Source organism: Anser cygnoides, chromosome 2 (genome assembly GCF_040182565.1).
Source record: "Anser cygnoides isolate HZ-2024a breed goose chromosome 2, Taihu_goose_T2T_genome, whole genome shotgun sequence".
NCBI lineage: Eukaryota > Metazoa > Chordata > Aves > Anseriformes > Anatidae > Anser > Anser cygnoides.
Genome location: NC_089874.1, coordinates 43,320,001 through 43,331,094, shown reverse-complemented (window position 1 = coordinate 43,331,094; position 11,094 = coordinate 43,320,001). Strand labels below are relative to the sequence as shown.

The 11,094-nt window shown below is 40.1% G+C and overlaps 1 protein-coding gene across 9 annotated transcripts in view; it reads right to left on the bottom strand.

Annotated features, from left to right (window-relative positions):
- Nucleotides 1-4,341: 4,341 nt before the first annotated feature.
- RBMS3 (RNA binding motif single stranded interacting protein 3) overlaps nt 4,342-11,094 on the bottom strand; it is a 702,788-nt gene continuing 696,035 nt past the window's right edge. For all 9 annotated transcript variants that reach the window (XM_066991135.1, XM_066991136.1, XM_066991134.1 and 6 more), the window contains one exon: nt 4,342-10,459. In XM_066991135.1, coding sequence (XP_066847236.1) covers nt 10,453-10,459 — 7 coding nt within the window. In that variant the 3' untranslated portion in view covers nt 4,342-10,452. The remainder of the gene's footprint in view (nt 10,460-11,094) is intronic.

The window sequence follows — 11,094 nt, the reverse complement described above, 5'->3', positions numbered from 1 at the left end:
ATCCTTTCTTGTCCAGTGGCTTCTCACGGTTCTTGCAGTGGGTAGGTTCCTCATTAGGAGCACAGACACTGTCACCAGTTTGCAGTGAGCACCAGACGAGTCAGGTGCAAACGGAAAGCAAGGAGAAAATGTGAGTTGCAGAAAACATCTCCAACCCCAAGAATGCACAAGTAAGACATAAGAAGGGACAGTTTTATGGCTAGCTCACCAAACAAGTCCTTAAAGACTGTTGTTCAGGTTATGTTTAGGTAAGGTCCTCTTCGACAAAGGCAATTCAGTTGTCATATGTAGTAGAAACAACTCTGTCACGAGCAGCTAATCTCACTATAGATAACTTTCATCTATATTCAGAGAAAGCTCTGGGCTTTAGCGCTATTTAAAGGTCATCATGGCCTCCAACATAAGTTCTTTTATTTTGAAGAAATATCTCATCCAAGCTGTACCATTGTATGCGAGTCTGCATCATGTACCTCAAGATGATTTTGGTGGCAGCAATTCCATCAGCTGGAACTACTGGGTAACTCTTTCTCAGCAGCGGGATATGTTACCCACAAGTTCCTTCTGAACCTTTTTTTTTTTTCCCTTTTCTGGGAAGAAAAAGGAATTGGATATTCTCCAACAACTGTCATTTGCAAACAGCTGTTTACATCCCAAAGCCGTCGTAGTAGAATCAATATGTGAAAAGGGAAATGGATTTTGGAAAGCAGTCCATGAACTCTGTGCTACAGCCAACTATTGCTGCGAAAACTAACCAGTAATGCTGAAGCCTGCTGTATTCAGCTGTGTCTGAGGGTCCAACAGAAATATAAATCACTTAATGGATTAAGAGGATCATTTTTCCTTCACCTCATAAGCTTTGCAGAGCGTGTCTTTTTTCTGTGTTAGCACAGTGCCCAGTGGAGACTGGGGCCTCTGTGTGTTACTCTAACAAATATTTATTTGCACATTTGGAGGCATACATAGGACATAATACCTAAGAGACACACTTGAGAAACAGGGAAGAGACACTACAAAATGAAACTTTTTTTAAAAAAAAGAACTGGTAACTTTCTGGGCCTTTTTGGAGAATCACCTCTACAGCAAGCAAGCCAGACTGCCAAGGTGCTTGTTAGTAAGGCAACTGTTCACGGCTGGACCTCACGGCACAAACTGAGAAAGGCAGCGTTGGACCAGACCCCCACTTCTCCCAATGGCTTATTCAGTTCTGTTCACTGCTAAGGCTCAGGTGAGTGAGGGGCTGTGAACAGGACAACATGCACGTGTGTAGCTGTACCAATGGCCACATAGTGCACCTGAGAACAGACGTATGCAATTTTAATCCTGTTGGGTGGATGTGTGTGTCTGCCAAGCGAGAGAAAGAGAGAGGGAAATTTAAAAGAACTCTGATTTCTTTATTGTTTTACATTCCTCAAATGAACAACTTCGTTCTTGCTTTTCTCCAGCTAAAGATTACTGTGCCTTGGTATTAAATGATGAGATCTGTCTGTTCTGCTTCTGCCTCCTCTTCTGTACTAAAAATGGAGTTAATGGTGGCCAAGCACCTCTTCCTCATGTCACCAAGATTCACTAGAAAATAATCAGATCATGGGTGGGAAGCTTAGGGGAGACTGGGTTACACTAAACGTGTTTCATTTGAGAGTGGCACTGGATAGAAGCTGCTCTACTTGAGGAAAAGAATACCCCAGTGGGCTTCTGGGTGGTGCAGCACAATTGTTAAAAAGGAAGAAATGATTCCTGAGTGAAAAATGTGGGATTAGATCCCACAGGAATGATGTTACAGAATCACAGAATTGAAAGGTTTGGAAGGGACCTTGAAAGATCATCGGGTCCAACCCCCCTGCCAAAGCAGTTCCTTAGAGCAGGCTGCCCAGGTAGGCGTCCAGATGGGCCTTGAATATCTCCAGAGAAGGAGACTCCACAACCTCCCTGGGCAGCCTGTTCCAGTGCTCCGTCACCCTCACTGTGAAGAAGTTCTTTTGCACGTTGGTGTGGAACTTCCTGTGCTCCATTTTGTGGCCATTACCCATTGTCCTATCCCCACAAACCACTGAAATGAGGTTGGCCAAATCCCTCTGTCTCCCACACCTCAGGTATTTATACACATTGATAAGATCCCCTCTCAGTCTTCTCTTCTCCAGGCTGAACAGGCCCAGGTCTCTCAGCCTTTCCTCATAGGGAAGGTGCTCCAGGCCCCGTACCATCTTTGTGGCCCTCAGCTGGACCCTTTCCAGGAGATCCCTGTCTTTTTTGTACCAGGGAGCCCAGAACTGGACACAGTACTCCAGGTGAGGCCTGACCAGGGCAGAGTAGAGGGGGAGGATCACCTCCCTTGACCTGCTGGCCATGCTCCTTTTAATGCACGCCAGGATCCCATCGTCCCTCTTGGCCACGAGGGCACACTGCTGGCTCATGGTCAACCCGTCATCCACCAGGACCCCCAGCTCCTTATCCTCAGAGCTCCTCTCCAGCAGGTCGTCCCCCAGCCTGTACTGATACGTCTGGTTGTTCCTTCCCAGGTGCAGGACTCTACACTTGCTCTTATTAAACCTCATTTGGTTTCTTCCTGCCCATCTCTCCAGCCGGTCCAGGTCTTGCTGAATGGCAGCACAGCCTTCTGGCGTGTCAGCCACTCCTCCCAGCTTTGTGTCATCGGCGTACTTGCTGAGGGCAGACACTATTCCCTCATCAAGGTCGTCGATGAAGATGTTGAACAAGACCGGACCCAGCACTGACCCCTGGGGAACGCCGCTAGTCACAGGTCTCCAGCTGGACAGGAGCTTTCACAGTTTTCAGTTGATGGTATATCAATGGCTGAATTCCATACAAGACAGAGAATACATTATCTGGTAAAAAATGCTGGAATAAGTCAAATAATAGGTGTAAATCATGCTTTCTATCTTTTTCTTGGACATTTCAATTTTTTTTCAGCAGTATTTCAGTGCAGCAGAACTTAGGTCCTCAGCTAGCCACACTATAAGCCCAAGCCTGATCAGCTTTACAAAACAGCTGCATCATTTTAAATAGATCAACTGTCCATCCCTCCGTTAAAGTGGTGCACATATCTAGTAGATTATTTACTTATCATTTATGTCCCTCCAAGTAAGTTCAGTGATGTCTCAGTGCAAAGCAAGCTGATAAAGGTGAGCATGCTTTTAGCAGAGATATTTAACTGCATTTTTTAGTTTTATTTTTTAAGGAAGGAATATCTTGTTATCAGCATCTTTCTCACACCAGAAGTGGAATTTTTGCAGAAACATCGGTAAACAAGCCTTGCCGACCACATCTGTGTTTCTATGAACCAGCAGGCTCTGGAAGGGCTTAAGCAGAAAGCTGCTTGCCTGCTTCCCATCACCATCACTGCCCTCCATGCAGCAGAGGGCTGCTGCAGCCTGCCTGTCTGATGTGCTGGGCAGGCTTACTGTTTGCCTGGAAAAATCATCCTGCACTGAGTGCAGCCTCAGGACCACTTCTGCCAGCCATTATTTATCACGGTGACTTGTGCTCTGCTAAATAAAATGGAGACTTTGGCATGGAGTAGTCCTTCTGAAAACAAGACTGGCAACAATGGGACAAGGAGCAGAGGCACAGAGACTGAAGGGAACGAGAAGCTCACCTGTGGATTCTTCACTGGGCAGAACAAATGAAGGGGAAGCGCGTAGACAATCCCACAAACCATGTGAAGTGCTGAAGGAGACAGCCACGCTCCTGCTAGGCTGGGAAAAGAGGAACACGCTGTGGTTCCCAACATGTGAATAAAGCTCCTCGGTGGGGAAGCAGAGTTACTGGAAACCTCCTGCCTGCCCTTGCCTTCAGCACAGAACGGCCCTTGTGGGAAGGTGCGTGCATGGCAATGCAGGAGCCGCTCACTCAAGTTCCCCGTGAGATGTGGCCGAGGAGGCGATTTATTTCCAGCTCCCTTTCCAGATGAAGTATGGCTTGCACTACCACTGCCTAGGCTGTAGTTATTCTGTAAATAAAGATTTTCTGTCTTCCACGTGGCAACTTTTGCCCTGAAGTCACTCTTTAAAGTAAGCCTCAGAAACAGGCAGGTGAGCGCAGCTGAGAGCCCGGAGAGCGGGTACCCGTTAGTGCTAAACATTCGGTTTTGGTGTGAGAGAAACTTTCTTCCGTATTTCACCTTCTAACACGTAGGAGGTTGTGCTGGTGACAGGGCAGCAGAACTGTCCTGTATCTCCGATGCTTTACTTCTGCTCGGTGAAGGCGCGGAGGAGGCAGACTTTGCTGCAAAGCCTTTCTGCTCCCTCTGTGCTCAGCGCGCATGCTGCGGCCTCGGGAAGCCTCCGCACCACAGTTCCACAAGAACACAGAGTCACCCAGCTCTTTTCTTTCTTTATTTTTTTATTGAAAGCTTCATCAAAGAAAACAGAAGTTTAAACCTAACATCCACTGATCTACAGAAAGCCCCAGGAGTGGGAAAATGGCAGCTATTAGGATTGTGGTACAAATGGAAAACATCAAAAAAAAAATCATAGCAGTACAGATCTTTCAAAGACATTCTGAGACATCAGCACACAGATGCCCATATAAATAAGATTCATAATTTAATGTATCACAGAGGTTCTGTATTCTACATTTTGGCTACAATGAGGTCTGTAAGGGCTTTAAAGAACCTCTGTCCCACTTTTGTGATGCACGTTTTCTTGATAGGAAGTTCATCTGCTTTCAAAGCTGCTTTGATTTTTCTTACAGACAGAATCTGTTCATTCTCCTTTAAAAAGGAAAACAAATAAGTGTTCCTATATGAATTCTGTATGCTTCCTGGTTTTTACATAAAGTTGTTTTGCCTCCAAAAGACAGTAGAATTTTCCTCCACTCTGGAATACAGAATATTTAATAATACTTCAGTTACATAAACATCATGTTCTCTTCTCTAGGCTGTATTTTTGGGCTTTTAAAAATATAACTGTCTGTAAATTCCACCAAATTCATAAAATTTTTATCCAAGAGAAAGACACTTATAGGCAGAAATTAAAGTTGGGCAGATACTCTCTTAAGGACAGCAGATCCAGATCTTGGAAGGTGCTTAGACCTCGCAGGGTTTGGCCCTACAAGGAGACATGTATTTGTGAACCTGTCAAAGGCTGATATTTTTCTCTTCTTTACACATTTTTACTGACTTGAAAGAATGCAACTGTCACTGTTGGGGAGTGAAATCCTGAACAACTGAAATAAAGACAAACATTTTTCTCATCATGAAAAGCTAAAGCAACACTTTGTCTTTCTTTTACTTTTTAACAACTTTTCTCTCATAGTTTTCTGTTAATTTGAACAAAGAACATGTTAATAAAGGGGAGAAGAAAGGGTCTCTTCTGCCTGCTTTGAGGCACAAAGGTGAATAAATCTCTGGGGTACATACAGAGCTCTAGCCTATTTAGGTGACAGGAGCAATATAGAAAAAAACGGTGCTCTTTTTGAGGGCTAGCTTTCCTTACACTGCATCTTTGCTGCTTGCTGAGATTCTAGAAATCTGCTCCAGTGAGGGACAGGAGTCTGCCGGTCACTCAGCCCTCCTCTGGGAAAATGTGCGGGCGTGACTGTGTGTACGCGTATTAGAAATGAAAGGAATCATCATTATTAGAGCCAATTGCCATTAAACTGAAAAGACTAATACACCAAATGTCAGTGTCTTTGTTGTTTTCTGTTTTGCATTTCCATCACACCGTGACTGTTTTCTCAGTTCACATGGGCTACCTAGAAAGACCTGTAAAATCCCTTACCCTAGGGCACTTCTTTTGTATAAGGACCAATTTCATGTTAAATAAAGTTTCGAAAGGAAATGTTGACCATGTGTGTATCAAACGTTACTATCTTCAACTACCACATTTGGTCTCACCACTAAAAATAGATCGCTTTATTACTTTAAGCACATTATCGCTCTTAAGCATGACTCTTACTGTAGGTGGAGTTCAGCTAGTCTGCCTAAACCTGTTTTGCTCATGTCAACCTCAGCATTAAAATGAAGTGGCATGAGGAGCACCATCAAGCTTAAAATCATGAAGCATGGCAATTTCTTAAACACTTATTATCAGTCTCATCCTTCAGTACCATAAACAACATAATATAGATCCAAATACTATGACATATTAAAAATAAACTTTATTACAATGCAGGCTTCCTCAAATTTGCTGAGTTTTGGTACACATACATACATAAATAATACCCTTCATTTGATTTTTACTTGTGTAAAAATCCATTTGAATGCTTCAGCCCATTGCCCATTGAAAGTTTAAGCCCTCAACTTCCCTAATAACCAGCCTTTATCTTCTACAGTTGGGCATGCATCCATAGCAGAAGACAATACAATGTGATGCAATTGCTCTCAGATATGCCTCATTCTGCATTACAGTGGATTTCTTGACCAACACAACCAAGGCAGTCTCTTGGTAAACAGAACTATACAAGTAAGCACAAGCTAAGGACATTTCAAGAGTCTGTTTCACTGGAAGGCAATAGGAGGACATTCACAATTTGAGGCCTGACTGTCACAGGTGAAAAGTGCTTACAAAACCAGCAGTAGAGCCAGATAGGAAGAAGAGTCCCTCAACGATCTCACTGGAAAAAGTGAGACTTTTCAGTGCCCTGATCTACACTCTGGTCAGCACCTGCAAATATAACACTCTCTTCAGTTCCACTGTATCATTTTTTTCTCAGTGTTAAGTGACAAGCCCAGGTATTCAGAATTTTCTAGCCATAATTCATATTTTTCTGACACCCATCCCGTATTTATCTTTTAAAGTAAAAACAAAAATACCAAACCTGAACATCCAGATTTGACTATTTACAAGAATTCAGGTGTGATGGAAAGTACATACGCAGTTCAGCTTATGGATTTGATGTTGCTTCTAGACCGCTGGGCCAGGCATCATTGCCTTTGACTTCTAGAGTTGTTTCTGCAATCTTTCAGGAACCCTCGTGATATTTAAAGCTAATTGGCAAGACATAGATACTGACTTTATGAATTCTGATCTTCAAAAACAAGAAAAAAAAAGAAACTCAAAAAGATAATAATAAACCTTCCAATAAACCTTATTAGCCAGAACATAAAGAAAACCAGTTTTAGAGTTCAGAAGCCACCAAGTATTCCTGTGCTATGATGACAACCATGCAGCAAGTGTGTTGCTTTTCGTTATCTTTTATCTCATCTTAAAATTTTTACAAATAAGTTACCACTTTCTGAGCATTTTGTATGTTCCGTTTTTTTTTCTTACCTTACGATCTATGTCTATTTATACTCAAAGCTCACATTACATATAAAACATAGACTTTCAAGTACCATTTCACTGATTTTTGGGAACAGTAAGATGATCAATTGCATTTAGGGGATCCATTTTCTTTCCTCTTCTTCTTCCTCTATTTCTTTGCTTTGTTTCTTTTGATTTCAAACACTATTAAACATTGCAGCATGGAAAAAAAGAAAAGGAACAATTCTAACACAGAATGCACTTGAAACACTTTAAAGTGACAGGCATCGTGATACCGTGCTGCCTGTCTGACTTAATAAAAAACACTGAGATTGCTTAAATTTGTTTGCTGAAAAAAATAACAAAAATGTTTCTGAATGTATAAATAAAGCAGCAGAGTTCTGAATAGAAACAAGAAGGTACCTCAGCATATTCATCAGCCACATGGTAGCTACCTTGTAGCCTCATTGTTGATAGTAAATGAGACTTTTTGTATGTCACATTAGAACTAACACAGAAACAAATATGTTTATTTCCTATTTAACTGAATTGTGCCTGGGATTATCACTATTTGTACAAAGAATTCAGAGAGAGACAGAAAGAGAGTACGTGTAGAAAGGAAGAAAATAAGGCTAGATTGATTTTTCCCCCATATGCCCTCCAAAGACAGAGGGAACCTTTATCCAAGGACAAAATTCAAGTGCCACTCTCAAAAAGCAACATGTAATGAGACAGTATGTGGAACAGAAAGAGATGTGATTTTTTTTCTGAATTAAAAACGTGAATATTGTTGTTCTTTTACTTTGGCATCATCTGGTTTTCAGAAGTGTCGAGTATCAACAACTACTCTGGAGAAAGCAGAAGTTTTATCACTTCTGAAAATCAGGCCCTCTTCCTATGGTGAAGAACCACGTGAACTCCCATTCCTCTCTTTTATATGTTGCATATCTAGCAGCCATTTACTTGGGAAACCCCCTCCCACCCCACACTACATTAAAATATATGATCTTGTTTTATCAATTTAAAAAAATAATTGTGTACTTTTCCCCCAAAAGACAGGTTAGGGAAACAGAGATCTCTTTTTTAGAGTTGGGTGGCTGAATCAGATTGATCCAATATAAACGTTTGAATTTGATTATTTTTAATGGATACCCTGTCTCTAATGCACCACAATAAATGTGATGAAGCTTCCCCTCTCTTCTGAATGGAGGAAAGTTTAAAAATGTTTGGTTTAAATTTACATATAGAAATATGTATATGTATGTATATATTTAAATGCTGCTTTTCTTCTGCCTCCTTAAGGAAAAAAATCATCTTTTGACTTGCTTTTCACCTTTTTTGGTTGCTTGGAAAAATCAAGGGCCATAATCAAGATTTCTCTGTGGAAAAAAAACTGTCATTCCTGAAACAGGTTTCAGTGGATTCAATTTAGTTAGTGTCTTTTCTGCCTAATCATACTAATTAGTGATTGTCAGCCAACATATTAAGACAACGGAAATCATAGCAGAGAAGAATAATTTTAAACTTCCTGCCTGCATGACAATACGAGCGTAAGTCATTTTCAACATTTCTGCTTGTATGGGAGAGCTAAAATGAGAACAAAGATCGAGTTTGCTTTCTGTCGCATCTAACTGGCAATTCGAATGCATCACCAAAAAACGCAGAATTAAGGTGGCTATGCATGCTGGACGATGACAAAGACTGAGGTGAAGAAATGAGTCTGTGGTATGTTGGAATTCAGAAGGAAGACTGTTGTTTCAGAAGAAATACCAAGGATCAGGCAATTTAACAGAAAAACCCATCAAAATTAAGCCCACCTGGACAGATTAGTTGGTGACCCGCTCTCCTGCTTTGTGATGTTCTCCAAAGCACGCCATCAATAAGCTTCTCATACCAACTATTCTGAAATTTCCACTATAAACATATGCAGTATGTAAAACACCAGTGGAAGATAGTTTAAACAAACAAGAAAGTAAGAACTGGTCCGGCCATGTAGGTCAAATAAAGATAAAAAAAGAAAAAAAACCTCTATCTTCTGGACTGCGTTAGGGTGTCACTTCATCTTTGGTATAAAATAGGCCATCCATAGGCTGCATTTGTTCACAACTAGGAAAGACTACAGAAATTGTCAACAATTTCTTCTATCTATTGCTTTTTTTGCACTTTTTTGACCATAAGCTCCTATCTACTTAAGTTTTTTTAATGCTCTTAAGCTAGGTTTTTGCAATGTGACAAGCAAAGCAGACTAAAAACTTCTTAAAGCTCATAAAAAAGACTGCAGATAAAAAGCACTAATGCTTTTGCTAGCGATCACGCTTTGTAAATAAAAAAATCTGCATTCTGCAAGAAAAAAACCCTGCATTCTCTACAATGCAGCAAGTTTTTTTCTCAATTCAATAACTTTACTGTAAAATGCTTTAGCCTTCTAGAATTTTTTTCTGTCAACACTTAAGACAAAGTTCATAAAAGTCCCAGCATTTTTCCAATCCTTTCAGTTGCCACAGTTCCTTTATCATCAACTTTTCTTCAAAAGAAGAAAATCATTTTCTTTTAAACTGTACAGTTTATTTTTGTTCACCCCAAAAACTCAGTCTATTAAACTTCTGCACCAGCACCGGTGTGAGCAGTTTCAATTCATTCTCGGGTTTTCTAACAAGACGTTGACAGCTTGCCTTGAGAGCCTTTGACGTCCTTAAAATTAAGGCAATTAAGATTCAAGATAAACCTTACCTAAACATTTCTTTAAAACAAACACTTGAACAACAACAAAAAAAGAAAACAACAAAAAAGAACAAAAAAAAAACAACCAAAAACCACTCTAAATTTAAAACAAGAAGAAAAATAAACTGAGAGAAAAAGAGTAGCTTAATTTTTGAGGAAGACAATTGGTTTTCATCTCAACTTGCTCCCTCTTGACATCATCAGTTTTTTTCTGTTAAAAAAGAAAATCTAGCTACACCTCCAGGTAAATTCTGAATTCAAATGTTCGTCCAGATGAAATGTCAACCCAGCATTTCTCCTCTGGGTTTTTTCTTTAGTTAAGAAAAAAAAAAATAGCAAAAATAAAATTGTCAGACTACATGACGGAACCATTTGCACAGCACATAAAAACACTGTTTTGTTTTCGTTGGGAAAGGTAGAAAAAAAAAAGCATTCATTTGACGCCTGTGCAAACTGGAAGCCAACTTCTTGTTCAGTGAAGTTTCTCCATTCAAGGCAAAGATTTCAGACCGACATTCTTCAGTCCTGTTTATTGTCTGTAAAAACAATTGAATTAAAGTGGTCATTAAGTCAAAACAACTTTGAAATAGGCTGCTCTCTTTTTTTTCCACCCAATTCCCTTTAAAAGTTATCCAAGCTAAACTAACTTTGCAGCTGTTTAAATATGATACCACCACCAAGCTGAAAATAGTCAGGCAGAAATAGGGAACTCCTGCTTTGGGGACGTTAACACATCCTAAGCAGATGACTTTACTTTTGTTAATGCTATGCTTAATGGGCAGTCCAACTACAATGAAATGAGATGAATACGTGGCTTAGCACTGTGTAAATATTTCAAGAGTAATACAATAAGAGAGTGAATATTTTCATAATATTAAGTGGCACTATTTATTTTGGATACTAATGATAAAACAAAGGATAAAATTACAATAAAAGGATACGTCCAATTTGTTAATAAGAACACATTTTCTGATGGCAAGAATAGTTAGACTGTGGAACAGTCTGCTTAATGAGCCAGTTATTTCTAACTTAGAAACTTTTGAGATAATATTAGAAAAATATCTTTTTTTTTTTTGAACATATAGTTTCAAGTCTTGCTAAAATTAGCACAGAGAACAACCTAAACTACCATTTTTTAAAGATAACTCCCATTTTGTGTTTTTGAGGTTTC